This window comes from Pungitius pungitius, chromosome 6, assembly GCF_949316345.1.
Source record: "Pungitius pungitius chromosome 6, fPunPun2.1, whole genome shotgun sequence".
Taxonomy (NCBI): Eukaryota; Metazoa; Chordata; class Actinopteri; order Perciformes; family Gasterosteidae; genus Pungitius; species Pungitius pungitius.
Window position 1 is genome coordinate 8,684,438 of NC_084905.1, and position 16,267 is coordinate 8,700,704.

A 16,267-nucleotide genomic window follows, 5' to 3' on the forward strand; every position below is an offset into this window, starting at 1 on the left:
AGAACAGCCCTATGGAACTATGCTCTTCCAAGTTTTCCCTTCAATCCCTCATCACGGCCTGACTGCCACTTAAAACAACCGGATCTCAGAAAATCCAATAGTAACTAACTCTCTTAATTTGGATTCAATTCTGTAAACATTTTGGGCTGAACGAACGCTTCACTCTGGACCCTGTCTTTAGAAACTACCTGGTAATCCAATTTCTGACAACCGTTCGACAACTCGCACTCTGGCCCTATTCCACTCCTCTTCTATTCAGCAGGAGCGAGGTCCTCCTTGTGGCAGTGGCAAGCAATGCCAAGTCAGTGGCAATCCTTGGTAAATCAGTGGCAAGTTGGGTGTGCAGCTGACTCGTCAAACATCGGCCATTCTGGGCTAATGGGGGGGGGGGGGCGGTAAGTCAAACAAACTTGGGGGCCTACTGTTTGCCATTTCTATTTTTTCATTTGTTGTGTTGGTATTGTGGCTGTTATGGGGATCTTCTGCCATTGTCTTGTCCAGCCTACAACTCATATCCTCTCAGAGCGAAGTGTTTGTTTGTTGTTTTTGCCATTTCTGTATTTAGTGGCACTTTGTCACAGTTGCCTACTTCCAAGTGATACACAACTGAATGTAATATCTGGTTAATTCTCACCCTTTTGAGATAACCATGTTCTCCTTTTCTGTCTGGTAAATGTTATACAATCAATAAAAAGATTTATACAAATCGCCTGCTGGCTTTGTGGCCTTTGGAAGATATTATGTGAAGAAAGTATGGTTTTGGGGAAAAAAAGTTTGGTGTCAAACTCTAGACTCTGGTTTGACAGTCGTGTTTGTTGGACCCATTGATTTTTGCCTATATTTAATCTCTTGCTCTGACTGTTGCATTAATACATGGATGCGTTTAATTCATTCAAAACTGGTGTTATTTTCCTCATACAACAGTTGTATATTTATTTATATTTATGTATTGCATCAAAACACCTTGTTTTTACAGTATTTGTGAATATCTTTTCCAGTAAAACATAACTGTTAACCTCTTCAGGGCTGTAAACATTTTATGGGTGACCTGCTCATGTCCACACTGAGACATTAACCTGTGAAGTATGTTCACTGTTCTGGTAAACTGATGTATAGTATGTAAACTAGATGATCTGTTAACAGGTGAGCTTTGTGTCTGACTCATTGTGAGGGGGCCACGACTGAGTGACTCCTGGACTTAGTAGGAGGCAGACAAGCGAGACTTGGTTCCGGTATCAAAAGGGTTTTTATTCGTAACAAAAGGATGGTCTCAAATATATATATATATCATTTAATAGACACAAATGTGTCATATATCATCAACTTTAATGGACATTAACAAACTCAACATAATTGCATCTATCAAGTTCCCTCCGCTACACACACAACGCCATTTCCTCCGCTACCACAGTCAATGTCCTCCATCTTGATAGTTCTGTCAATCAACCCGCACCAGGTTGCACGATGTGCACAGGTGACACCCATTCTGACAGATGATGTCACCGCTGACATCATCCCCTGCACCAACAATAGGCCTCACTGCCTCCTCCCCTCTAGTCTCCAGCACACCAACATCAGGAATCAGGAATCGTTTATTGCCATCATATGTCAGACATACATGGAATTTGACTTGGCGGTTGGTGCATGACATCAGACAGTATGACGATGCACAACAGATGACGTAGTGCAGGAATAAGATAAAAATATAATAAAATATATGCTATGGGTTAGTACGCTAAAGCTATGGGTTAGTAAGTTAAGAAATAACGATAAAATTAAAAATAAAGATAAAGATGCACCAGCTAAACAGAAAGTGACAAGTGAAAGTGACAAAGTGAATGTACATGGGAGTGAGAGTCAGTCAGGTGGGGACCCGGGCTGAGTTGATGAGCCCGTCTGCCGAAGGGAAGAAACTGTTAGTGTGGCGGGAGGTCTTAGTCCTGATGAATCTCAGCCTCCTGCCAGATGGAAGGGGACAAAGGTGAGTTGTCACCCACTTTGTTACACTCTTATAATTATAAATAATCATAATAAATCTCTTTAAGCTCTGACATTTATGAAGACATCTCGCACCAGCTGGATGTGATTAGTTGAGTTTTATGTACAATGAAATACTAAACGACATTTTGTCTGAAATACTTCTCCAATAAACTTGGATGACAAAATAATGGGAAGATCATTACATCACAAGAACTGAATGAATTGAATGAAAATTATGAATCAAAAGGAATGAGGACCATGCCGTAAATCAGAGGTCTTCAACAGAGGGTCCGCGGTCCCCCAGGGGGTCTGCAGAGGTACTGCAGGAAGGGTCGCAAAGTTTCTTTTCTTTCTTTTTTTTTTAAACCAATTGTTTTCCCACAAAAGTGTCTTCAAAATCAAAATTGTATTTATTGTCTTTAAATACAAATGAACATGAATCCAACATATTGTAGCAAACAGATGAATTGATGGAGATGACGTATCTTTCAGTTCGCAATACACACATTCAGCTTCCCACAGGAGCTGTGTCGAGCTGTGTCAAGCTGGGCACCGGTTCACTCACAGCACCTTTCATGCAAATACGACAGCACACCCACTAGCCAATCAGATCACATTTATGCTCACGTCTAAGGAGCCCAAAGCTCAAAAATAAAAGATGGCAGACCAAACTCTGTAGAATAGGGGGTCCTTGCTCCATCTCCCCATCAGTTTGGGGGATGTTTGTGGACGATTTTGATTAACAAGGCCAGTCATGAAAGTATGACTTCAGTTATTTCACTGCAAGGATTGTCGTCATGGTTTAAGACACAGAAGGTGCTAAAATAAATGCTAAAAGGGTTGATGAAGAGGAAGTTTCCTTCAGATCAACATGACACAAGAAAATTGTTGATTTTTTGCATCTAAGAAGTGGATGTAGTCTCCGGGACGTCACCCATCGCTTTGTGGACTATGGCAAAATGTCTTTCGTCTCATCACCTTGTGTCATATATGGTTGATCTCGCTTTAGTTTCAGTATAAGGGGGGGTTCCCACATTTCACAGACTACCCTATCCAAATTTTCAGTGAAAAAAGCCCTGTGTTGATGAAAAGCAGAAGAACCTTTTAAAACCCCCTTATCACTTCTAACAGGTTCCATTTGTTTATTCATTGGAACTCAATGTTGTTTTGTGTGATGTTCAAATATGAGGGAAAATGAAAGTGGCCCAGGAGTTTCTGTCAGACCGGCCCACGACAGACCGCCCCACGACTGACCGCCCCACGACAGATCGCCCTACGACGCGTCGCCTACTCAATTAATTGCATTTGCGCGTATCGACCTGTCAATGGCCTACTTTGAAAAAGGAATGGATAGCTTGCTCATTGATTGTAAGCAAGTGACTACGGCTAACATGTTATAATAGATCAGGGGTGTGAAACTCATTTCAGGTTCGGGCCAGATACTGCCCAGTTCGACCGAACCCGGGCCACTGGTGATCGGTTCAGCTGAGGGGGGTGGTTGCGCGCTGATGGTCCAACGTTGCACTCTCCGCCGGCAAGGCCGCACTGGACGGGCAGGATTTGGTCCGCGGGCCGCGAGATTGACACATGTGCATTAGATGATCTCAATGATGACGACAATGGCAGCTTGCTTATTTGACTACCTGATAATGGTCTTAAGCTAAGCAAGCTAACAGTCAGTGACTACGGACTTTAGGTATCAGAGTCAATCTAGAGTGTTCTGTGTTAATGAGTTCTGTTTGACGTTATTCTTAATTTCACTTCATAGACTTAACAGCAGATAAAGCAGATCCACCACATAGTACTCTTGACCAAAAATACTTAATGATTTAATAAATAAATATGAAAATGTGGCTTGCTCATCAATGAATATAACACAAACAGGGCATTTATTGTGAAATTTAGAAAGGAATTTTGTGTGAAACTGCTCACGACAAAAAACACAGATATACAGCGGGTGAAATATGTATTGAACAAGTTATACATACATACATACATACATACATACATACATACATACATACATACATACATACATACATACATACATACATACATACATACATACATACAAAGAAACCAAAACAAAGAAGTTCAGAAATAAAGTTATGTGTAATAATGTGATTTCACATACAGGGAAAAATTATTGAACACAAGAAAGGGAGGTGAAAAAAGGTATGGAAAGCCATGACAACAGCTGATAATCAGTAATTAAAAAGCAATCCAGACCAGATCTGTATGTATTACTAGGGTTGTTACCAACATCTGGTGAACATTTCATGTCAATAGCTCCTTTGGAAATATATTTACTGAGAAAAATGGTGATGTGTCCAATTCTTTTTTCACCCGCTGTAAATATATTTATATTTGTTATATAAGTGTGAAACGCGCCTGGTGTGTAAAGGCCTAAAAGGTTAAATTCTCAAGTAAGCTATGGCACCTTTTTGTTCCTTACTAAAATACATATGGTGTATTTACAGGATTATTTCTGTAGATAACGAGGATTTGATCTAATCGTAACCTGCAGAAGCTTCAGCTGAAAAAAACACAAATACAAAACTTTGTTGTATGAAGAATATGTCGGTGCCAATAATCATAATGAGTCATAAAGACGAGTCAGAGCATCCAGGTCATCTGTTGACTCATACTGCATGTGAAATATGACAGTTGGACTTAAATAACCGAACAACCAGTGTGTTTACACCCACACACACACACACACACCCACACACGCACACACTGTACTCTCCATCCAATGTTACCATTCAACACAGTGTGTTCAGAAAATCACTAATTCAAACCTGTTTTAGTCATAATAATGATATAACATAAATGAGCTGTCTGAACATACACAAAAACATGTGCATGTGTTGTAATGTTGTAAACCGTGCAGACCATGGAAATCAAACAGTATTTAGAAACCTAAAGTGTTACTATAATGCATGTTTTATTCAGAGAAATACAGCTTTTTACATGAGTGATTTTCCACATATATCTCCAAAAGAAATATGTACAGCGTGAGTCTGCAGTTGTCCCACGTTGCCTGATGGACACAAACATGATCCATGTGTTCTCAGGGCGGGACAGCGTTCATCTGGAGAGCCATGCTAACAAGTTAGCATACATAGTGTTGAGTGACATAGAGGTCACCATTACTACTAACACACATTAATCTTCTAAACAAAACTGTATACATTTTGAATTAAGAAATAAAACATTCCTCCTATGGTTAATCATGAGCATAATTTGTATTTAATGAAAACAAATCAAATTGAATTAAGTAAGGTTTTTGCAGCCTTCTTTGGTCTGGGGTGATCAGTAGCTTGTTGTGACAAACGTTAGCAAGAAGATTCGTTACTGATTTAGGTTTAATGTCTAACTTGGCCCATCGGTGTCAGCAGCATGGCGATCAGGTCAGTATCCACGTGCCTGTCTACACTCTTTGCAATACTTCCACCTCCTGTTTAACACCAGGTCTGTTACAGATTTGTAGTTGAATTCCAATGTGAATGCTAGGCTACATTAGCATTGGTGTCAAGCATATTGTTGCCAACCAGCAGCAAAAGCAGTGAGTCGATAAAGTAGTCTATAGACAAGTGGGGGACACAGAATTCTGAAGGTGTGTTTAGAATGAATGCAATGAAAGCCAATTTAGTTTGAATTATAGCTGATCAGACATTAGCTGTAGTTGCGTTGGCGAGCAACATACGTAGCTTCAAAAGACAACTTATCTCAAACTTCAACCCTAGTTTTCTTCTCATTACGCCTTTAAATTTGTTTTGCCAATCTGAACACACTCTATGGTGTGTTGCATTGTTCCTGCTATGTCTGTATTCAACAGCACTACTTGTATTGTGTCTATTAGTGGGCTTTTCTGGATGACATACTAATAATACAGATGGAGTGCGTCAAGTGTGTGGAGGGTACGGGAGAACAACTCACTGTGTGTTCCATAGATACCATTTGTTTTCTGTATGAGTGGAATGACTTTGGTGTGATTTGTTACGAGTCGTTATTTGTGATCCCAATAGTCGGGGATAAAGTAACACACGTGTGGGGCAAAAGTAACAACGGTAAATACTTTGTTTTATTTTTCTCTGACATGCTGAAAAAATGTGACATAGCAAACTTTAGGATTTGTTAAAGTAATAAATAATCTGACTAAGATATACTAAACAACACATACAAGACTTGTCATTAACAAAAAATGGCTGCTTTAGTAAATTCACTTTCCGTGATCCTAGACAGCTTTCTGGGTAAAACAGTATGACGGGATTCTTTCACGGCAAGGTTGAATCTCGCGTAATGTTCACGTAATTAAGAATATCAGACTTTTATTCTGTTTTCATTCATACATATCTAATTCTAATTGTCACCGACCTCTCACACTATCTACCACTTTACCTTGTATCACTTTACTTTGTATATATGTTACTCTTGTAGCATGATACTTTTGACCCACGTAGGTTCCATCCAGCATCATGCGGTAGTATGCAGCACGTCAGCAGCACCTAGAACACAGCCTGTCTCCTTGGGACCGATTAGATGATTATAAAATGTTTGCAAACTTGGCATAATGTGTGCGGTTGTCAAAATCTTTCTGTACTATGAGGTTTTGCAGTTGCGTCACAATATGGCTACATTGGTTCGTTAGCTAACGAGCTGGCAACATCTGACCCATCAAAAGATGTCATTCAGGGACTTTCAAAATGGCCGCTCGATGGTGTGTAACATCCCCTGTAGTTCGCCCCTGTTTTGCTGCAAGTCTTGACGTGTATGTGTGCTCAGTGTCACTAGCAGGGTGGAGTCTCACATGCACAAATGTCACACCGGGTTACAGTAAGTGTGTACCTGTTTACTCGTCAGCAAGCAAGTGTATCAAGACGCTATATTATGGTTGTAAACTGATCACGTTTCCCATCATGCATCCGCAAAGCCTCCTCTCCCATTATTATGCAAACCAATGTCTGAGTTCCTCCTGTCATGGCTAAAACGCATGCTATAAACATCGCAATGCATCAACAAGCTATTTCTTCTCCAATTTCATGTCCCTTTATACAATAACCTTTTTTTTTTATAAACATACCATATAGTATTAAACAGGCATTTAAACTTCCTATAAAAAGTGGTGTGGCAACAATAGAAACTGTAACATGTTCTTTTTCTCTAGTTTTGTTTAGTTTTTTTTTAGAAAAGAAGACACTTGTTGAGGTTCCTGGGACTGACGTGGGAGAAGTAAGGTGAACGACCAATAGCCATTCAGGACGGAGCACAAAACAAGGACACACACGGTCAGTGTAAAAGCAAGTCAGTAGCAGATTACCCTACTCTTCACTCAAATGAGGTGTTTGCCTTTTATACAACTGTCCCTGAAGGTAGAATCATAAAAAAGAAAAATAACCATTCTTACATTTAGGCAAAAATAAAAGGAATGCGTTTAAATAAGCTACAGAAAAAGAAATTGTTTAAAATAAAAAAATCCCCCTTGGATTCAGTTCAACATGGAGTGTCGGAGGGGTGATATTCAACCGTCAAAGTGTTGATTGATTGTGTTTGTATGTATTACTGTGAGTGTGTTTGTGCGGATGGTTTACCCAGGAAGATGAATATCTTTCAGGCTGTCTGAACTGAATGCCCCTGCTAATCTCTCCCCTTCAGAGTCTTCCTCTTTCACATCACTCCTCTGCTGCCGCCCTCCTCTACCTTCTGTATATCCATCCATCCGTCCATTTTGCTCTCCCTTCAATCCTCTGCAGAATTCGGTCTCTCTCTCTCAAGCCGATCTGTAAACGTGTCATCTCCTCTTCTTATCTGGGTCGTCTGTGACTCCTCCATGGCAGTATTCATTTTCAAAGCTCACGTTGTCAATCTAAGGCTCCTCTTCCCCTGTGGAAACAGCCAAACGCATGGCCACAGACAGGTGGTCGGTGAGGCCAGCCAACTGGGTGACAAAGCTGAACTCCTCGATTTCCTGCAGGAAGAGGGGAAGAAGAAAGCTCATCAGGGGCTGTAATCGCCTTTTACTCTGAGGGACTTTGAGGACTAGGGCTTTTTTTCTACTTGATGGGCAACGTAACTAGCCTAAAACATCTTGCATATCCCCGTGTGAAGATGTTCTACCTAAAGAGCTTGCAAATAAATCCCCTATTCACTCAGGAGAGTCAACATTCAATTCAAATTGATGCTCTTTGAGCTCATGTTATGTCCCAACCAACTCTTTTTTTGACAAATACTGTACATTAACTAACGTCTTCCACTACTGTTTTTAATTGTTGTAAATAACTACATTATTGTAAGTTAGAAATAACGCTGTATTTTTATACCTGGGATCTGGCATCTGAACTTTTTTAGTCTAAAACCTAAAATAAAATTGCGAATATTACCAACACTTTGAGAAGAACAGTGTTGATGTGATGGAATGTGTTTTGTTGCAGAGATATGAGGAGGCCAACCAGCTAGCAGCTACTGTGATGACCAGAGCACCCACGATGAAAAGACAGCTTTGAGGCTTGTTCATGAGGAACATGGCGGATGAGCTTTGATTTACAGTCTAATGTGAAGTGAAAGGAAGTGACAGTTACTACATCCTGACACCAGGGGGCATTGGACAGCTGTGGTTAGAGAGAGAGATGTGAATGATGTGATTTGGTTCCCAATCCTGCACACACGAGCAGCCATGACAGCAATGCCCTCATTCCTCCCCCCTTCAGTTTGTGCTGCGGTGCTTTCATGTCCCTCCTTTTATCCCTTTTACCAGTAGCTCCTTCTCTTATGAGATATGAGATCCCCTCATGGGCCTCAAGTTATCTCTGACCATCTCAGGAAAATGAGCATTGACAGGTGACTTGTTGGTTTCATCGATGAATGATTTAATAAGGCCAGAATATTGCCTCCCTGCTGACAACAAAGTGTGTATTTGTGCCTTGCATTTGCATTGTATGAGTCCAATCTGTCTCTGCATTTTTTTGGCGATTCTCAGTTTACACCTTTTTTCTCTACAAATTCATCCACTAAAGACGTGACCCCTTACTAAAGCGTACCAGTTTCCAGTCCGGCTGCAGGCCCTCGTCGCTGTACAGCATGTAGTCGATCCGCCGGCCGTTTCCCTTCAGTGGGATCTTCCTCCCCTTCTGACTGCTGGCGGGACACTGGCTCTTACTGGGAGGAAACACCAGGTACTCTTTCCTTGCGTCCTCATTCTCCATCACTCTGGCAGAGACACAGGGGGACGGGGACGGATCAGAGGAGTGATGTTCACCAAACACGGGAAGAGGAAGAAAAACAGCAGGGGTGAAGGGAATCTGGCTGCTGGGCTTTTCTTGGTTTTGGCTTGAGTTGGTATGGTTTTTTTTCAACAATTGCCAAAACTATACCTTATTTCCAAGCCAGAAGTTGAAAAAAAAAGAATTTTGGTCAGACTTGTACGGTACTTGAACGACTTGAGACGCTTCTTTCAGAACAAGCAGCTAAAACAAAAATTGTGATATATGACCAAAGAACATTTGGTCTTTGGTCATATATCAAGCAATAGCTTCATGTAAACAGCGCATGCAGCCTTCATTATGGGCATCACGTGACAACACAAAATGTTGAATATACAGATTCTAATGTTTATGGGTTGGTCTTTGTTTTGATTTCATTGCAATAGGTTCCAAGTGTCCTTTTTATTTGGTGGACTTCATACTTTCAGCAGCCAAAATGAGGAATGAATGGAACTCTCACTAACTTTTGATAAAGATACAAGTCAGGACAAAGGCATTAAGTGTGCGCAACTTACTTTTGTAAACTTTCAGGTGAGCTGACCTCGTCGTCATAAAGGCCACTGGGGTCCAGCAGAGTCCCTGTTGAAGGACATTAAGATGCGTCACTGCAAACTCACGTTTCCAATCTTGTTTGTTCTCTATCGTTCTAACACTGTGAACAGATGAGCGATTCTGTCTCTTTACTGAATAATAAGGAATTCCTCGAGTCCAACGAAGGACGCGCTGAGGACGTCCTGAGGGTGTGAATGCGGTAATTGGATGTCTGGGTAGTCTTATATTTGTAACCAATACGCGGATAGGGGAGCTGCACTTCATACACGCTGTGTTTATTGATCTTATCCCTTGCAGTCGCCCCCAACTACCTCGAGCAGTTTCTACTATCTGAAAGTACAGCGTGGCTTCAGCAGACTTTCTCCTGAGAGCATTAAACGTCTCAGTCTCTGTTGTCGGAACGGACGAGCACTGAGACATCCGTATGAGCTCAGAACGCACTCATCACCTGACCAGAGGAAGCTCCAAGTGCTGAAAGGAAGGACCTGTGGGACAGTCCACATACAGCCGATCTTCTCTCTATCAAATGGTCCTCTGTCCTCACAGCTCCTGTGCCATACGTGCATAGCGTGTTATAAGACATGGGCCCCCTGGGCATGAACCCAGCAGCTCAAATTTATGCTGGGAGAAAGTAAACCGTTTGAGTCTTTAAATACGCACAAGGCCACAGTTGTTGTACTTGTTGCGTTTCTGGTTTGGTTTGGACGGGTTTGATCTGCGATCAAACATGAACCCACCAAAGGCGCCGTGTCAGTTTTGAGTGGAGACCGTTTTTGTTGAACCCTTCTATTTCACAGCTTGAAAGGCGTGATTTTTCTCTTCCTTGCCGTTGCTTTTTTAACCATCCGGTGGAGCCGAGCTGGCCGGGATTCCTGCGTGACGTGAATGAAGTGTGTTAGGCTGACTCGGTGGGCCGGCATTACAAGATTTCAGCAGATTTGATGGACACACACACACACACCGTCGGCTGGCAGCCTGTGTTCAGGTCTAATCTTCTTTGGATGAGCTTTATGAAAAGGGATCATCTCTCCCCCATCCCGTCCATGGATTCTTCTCCTCCCGGTCTCCTCTCCTTCTGTCCAACAGCGACCGAATCTGAAGGTGCCAAACGGTTCCCCTGGCCAACCCTCGCTGTCCAGATAAATAAGCCCTCCTCTGAACGAGCCCTTTCACTCTGTCCTGCCCACACTTTCCCCGAAATACCGCTGGCCTAAATAAGGCTTCACATCCAGACCAAAACCCTCCAGCATTTACGTCACAGGAGCACATGTGTCAGCGCGCTGTTCACTGCGCATTCAAATTCACACATCCTGATTCAGCTGGACGGAGCCTCTGCTCTGTATTATGGATCAGTAGATTTCCACTGTGCGTAGTGTGTATTCTAACATCTCTTTTGGTGGATTAGTTGATAGTGTTGATGTATCTATATACGTGATTTTTAACATGTTGATGTCCCTATAGAGAACCATGTGACTCTGGTAGTGTATGTGTGTGTGTGTGTGTGTGTGTGTGTGTCTTACCCAGAGCCCATGGCTTGTCCTCCCCTGGCCCCAGGCGACATGGGTCCTTGTATTGAGTAAAAAGTGCGTGCTGCTGCTCCAGCTTGTCCTCTGAAAAAGACACAAGGACACACACCCTTTGTTACTCACATTCACAGTGTCAGGTTAAATAATGGAACGGAGTCACACACCCTGAGTCTTCTTTCCCTGCTATTACTGCCTGGGAAAAGGAGTAATAAGTAAGTAAGCAAGTTAAAATGAGTCCTATCTCATTCCCTCTTCATGCTTACCAATAAACCATCACATGTAGTGATACTTTGATCTGGATGAAGGATTTTATGACTAGAATTCCTGATGGGTTCAGGCTGAGATTGTGTCCAACAATGTTATGGAACATGCTCATTATGTGAAAAAAAATGGATTGCTCAAGGAGAATTTTCTTTCTAAAATGTCATATGCACACACCTTGTGAGCTTAGCAGTAAACCATGACATGTTACCAATAACAATCATTTTAAGAGGCCGTACATAATGGACACCATTTTGACAATTGGTGGTGTAAAATGGGAAAGTACCCTTCATTGTGTTGATGATGAGTCATTGGAGTTCACCTTCAAACATTTACCACTAATGGTATAGATATTAATATTGTATTAGTTTCCATAGTAAAAGACCAGGCGCTATGTGACCACACTGTATGAGAGCTGTAAGAGTCTACCCAGCATTCCCTGCTTCCTGGCGTTTATACGGGCAGATGATGAGAGAAGAACTCTCCATGGTGTTGGTGGGAGCATAACATGAATATTACGCTCAATTAGCTGGATGTTCCAACCTGAAGAGCAGTTATCGAAGTTGAGGTCTCCCAGAACAACGTCAAAGGCCACCAGGTCTTCCAGAACCTTCTCTCCTTCAGCTGGCTGGGACGAGGACTGGCGGAACTGGGCCCCCCACTGGAGCAACAGGTCCAGCTGTTCACAGCGTACGGATGCATCCCCTGGTATGTGTGTGTGTGTCAGAGGGAGGGAGGAAGCAAATGGACCAATTTAAAACGTTTCCCAATGGTTCATGAATGAAAGTGAGAGGAGACGAAGACGCCCCCCACCCCCCCACCCCCTCCCCTTAATGCCGAAGCGCCGATCCGGATTAGTCATCTGAGAGGGTTCGTTTGGTCTTTCCAGCTGTGGTTCATAATCACTGAGCTGTTTTCTGTGACTGACTGCCTTGTGTTTACGGCATGTTGCCCTCCAGTCGCCACCCCCCTAATTTCATTTTGTTTACCATGCAATTTAATCACATCACTTATATCAATGGCCGAAGCCACTGGCAATGTTTCACAAAACTCTGCACATCATGTTTACTGGCCATCTCTTCCATATCTACCTGGTGTACTATCACATACAGTACAAGCTGCCTGTGTTCTTTTGTGTACTTAGTGACAGCTCTTTTATCATCCATTAGGCGCATCTTTATGTTACTAATATTAGTGGCATATAGTCGGTATTTTGCTTTGGCAGTGTCCTCTTGGGTCCAGCCCTGCCAGTGAATCTGATAAAAGGGATAGAGCTGCAGAGAGAAGGGAGGAGGTGAGAGTGTTCGAGAGAGGAATAACAGCCGAATAGAGAAAGTGTAAGAAACAAAAGAGGTGTCAAGATATTGCTGGGCGAGTAGGTGGCTTTGGCTTTGATTACTCTCAGCTCGGCCTCGAGTACATGTGAAATAAAAGGCATCTTTTTTTCCTTTTTGTGTGACTGGTTCGCTCAGAGATAGATGGAGCTGGGGGCTGTGGGGGCTGCGGGGGCTGCGAGGGCTTGTTTGCTGTATATTCGCCAATGTGAGTGTGTTTGTGATTGTTTCAGTACAACTCTTCCTCACACATGAGCTTTATTCAGAGCCGAGTTATGAAATAAATGATATATGTGTTACTCAACAATGATCCTATCCTAATAACAAGAGTGATACGCATGACTGCTTATTAACCTGCAGCTGTGGAACACGACATAAGGCTCCTCTGAATGCAATGCAGCCTTCTTTGTGTGCGTCGCTCTCTGCCCTATGGGACTTGTTTCATGCTAGGAGCCACCTGTGTGAAGTCATACAGGACATGTGGGAAATTCCTCAGTTTACAATCATACTGGTGGGGCACGTGGCCACGTTCTGTCAAATAGTGGTTTTCTCTTCAACACTAGCTGGTATAATTAAATAATATGTGTTCTAATCGGGGGGCTGACGAGCTTTGCTGAAAAAAAGAACACAGTTTCACCAAAAGCCAACATTCATCTGTGGATCCGCACACAAACGTGGAAGAATGAAAATAAACCATAATGTACTAAATCAACATCATGCTGTATTGAAAGAAATTTTTTAACTAGAGATTGAGACCAATAACATATGTATATATATTAGGGCTGTCAAATGATTAAAAATTTTAATCAAATTAATCAGAAATTTCAGAGGATTAATCAGGATTAATCACTATTTGCAATTACACCTTAATCCTAACCATTTTTTCTTTCTGAAATGCATACCAAAGATAAATAACAGGACACAGATACATAATTATCATTATTATTATCATCATTATTATTTTTTACATAAATACATGTTATTGATATTTGACTTGGTTTAATTCATTCCAGAAAATAATCAAAGCAATGTTATTTGATAAGTTACAGACTGATTTCCCTGCATGGCTCTAGAAGGGTCTCGAGCCTCTGCAGTTTATCCCACTCTGCTGCGGTCGGCAAAACGAGTTTGTGCTCCTGATGGTCCAGGGCTGCGATGACCAGACATGTCAACCCTCCCGATATTTCCGGGAGACTCCCGAATTTCAAAGCCCTTCCCGAAAATCTCCCGGACCGACCTTTCTCCCGAATTTCTCCCGATTTCCACCGCACATTTCCACAATAATAAAAGTTACACCTTGAAGTCGAGCGGCAATTAGCACCCCCCCCCCCTCCCCCCGTCGATCGCCAGCACCCCCCCCCACGTTGACCGCCGTTAAGGCGCTAATTTTGACAGCCCTAATATATACAACTATATTTATATTTATTTATATCGCTCTAAATCAAAAATGTAGAAAATAATCAGGCCTCTCTTTTAATACCCCCGTTATTTCATCAGTTTTTCCCTCCACTCCTCATACCAAACCCCCAAGGCAGTACGGTGGAGGTATCTTTAGAAACAGCCCTAGTGCTGCTATATTTAGTCCTGAGAGAAGCGTAGAAGGAGCCCAAAATAGCAGGCCAAAGGGGGGGCCGGTGTGTCTTTGGTAAAAAATGAGGGAGGCATCGACTGGAGGCTTTAAATAGGACTGTGACGCTGTAAACAGCTTGAGCAGGTTGCCACGGAAACAGCCCGACGGAGACACGCAGGGTTCCTTTTCCTCTCGCTGTCTGGACACAGGAACACGCACACGTTATCCAGACGGAGCCATGGAAACCACATCGATATATCCACATGTGTGTGTGGGAGACAGCATGAGACACAAGGAGACACGAGGCGAGAGAATGGAACTGTACCTTCTATGGCGTGGAGGTGCGTACACGTGAGGTATCCCACCACCCTCTGCTCCTGATGGGAGGTGCCCACGTGGACCTACAGCAGGGAGGCCAGAAGCAAAGGTCACACAGTGTTTCTCCGCCCAGTTCAAATGACATGGGAAACCCTCCGAATGTGTGTATGTGCGCGTGAAGCCTGCCAGGTAGCGGCCGACTTCCAACTTTCTAGATACTCGGAGGTAATTTCAGTCGTTACAGCAGTGCTGCGTCACATGACAGGAACATGCAGCATAGGACAAGACATACAAACAAATCACAGTCATTCATTCAATAACAACTTGTAATTACATGACAATTACCTAATGTGCACCAGGTCCATTGATTGATGACATTTCTACACTAATAACTATGTTGCTTGTAAAACAGTAGTTAAAACAGTCTAGGTGAAAGGCACTCAGCACATTTCCTCAAGTTCTATATTTGATCCATGAATTTATTCAGAATGTTGAGGTTAAATGCCTTGATGAAGACGAAGAGTTGTAGCATCTTGGCTTTTAATTAATAGTCAATATAATGCCATCTTTCCATTGTTGTTGTTTTGATGATTATGAAATTTCCACCAAATCAACAAAACTAAGTGAAGTGAACACAGAGTGGATGAAGATACACAGCATTTTCTTTGGAGTGTAACAGCGTGGGCTTTACATGGCCCCGAACATTTCACCTCGTCCGTGTAAGCTTTATGCATTTTTCAGTACATCCTCACACCTCGATTTCTCCGTTCCCCCGAGCCGCAGCGAGCAAGCGAAGCTGTGATGAATTCAACGCCACTCGGCATTTAATCAGACACCTTTTAGGGCATCGGCGTTGAGTGAGGTCCCTCAGCCGCACAGAAGCCAGACGCGGAGGACTCTGAAGGGCCGGTGGGTGGACGCAGACGGGCAGAGGAGGCGGAGGAGGTGTTTGGGTGGAGCGGATCTATAACAGAACACAACACAGCCCGTTTGGCTGTGCAGGACGCCTCGGATGAGGTAAGCAGCTCCTAATGTGACCCTGTTTTCACAAAAAGGGATGTTGTAATGCCATGGAGTAAAAAAAGTTTCTATAAAACATACGAGTGCCAGTTACGGAAAACTAGTAATTTGTTGTTTATCCAGTTAAAGTTCTCAAAGCTTACGGTCCGGCCAAGGTTCTGAAAAACGTTCTGTTTTATTCTTTTATACAAAAGAACAGGTGGCTATTCCCTGAGTGGACTCTGCATGTTCTTCCGGTCTAAAGCCACGCGGTCTAGGTGGTCTGCTGACTTTAAATTTCCCATTTGTTATAATGTGTGAACGGTGGTCTACGTTGACCCTGTGAGAGCGAGATGACCCGGCCCAGGTGGCTTGAAGGCTGATATAATCACTCCAGGGAAGAATATGGTGGTACAGATGATGGATGGATAGGAGGACAGCAGTTTCAGCCCAATGAGTGGTCAT

General features: G+C 42.7%; 1 protein-coding gene across 1 annotated transcript in view; it reads right to left on the minus strand.

The window, feature by feature from the left end:
* Window positions 1-3,972: 3,972 nt before the first annotated feature.
* Window positions 3,973-16,267, minus strand: part of smpd3 (sphingomyelin phosphodiesterase 3) — a 45,271-nt gene continuing 32,976 nt past the window's right edge. Inside the window, exons 5-10 of the mRNA XM_037451880.2 lie at window positions 14,811-14,886; window positions 12,125-12,286; window positions 11,315-11,404; window positions 9,758-9,821; window positions 9,021-9,189; window positions 3,973-7,951 (exon numbers count right to left, since the gene is read on the minus strand). Coding sequence (XP_037307777.1) covers window positions 7,850-7,951; window positions 9,021-9,189; window positions 9,758-9,821; window positions 11,315-11,404; window positions 12,125-12,286; window positions 14,811-14,886 — 663 coding nt within the window. The 3' untranslated portion in view covers window positions 3,973-7,849. The remainder of the gene's footprint in view (window positions 7,952-9,020; window positions 9,190-9,757; window positions 9,822-11,314; window positions 11,405-12,124; window positions 12,287-14,810; window positions 14,887-16,267) is intronic.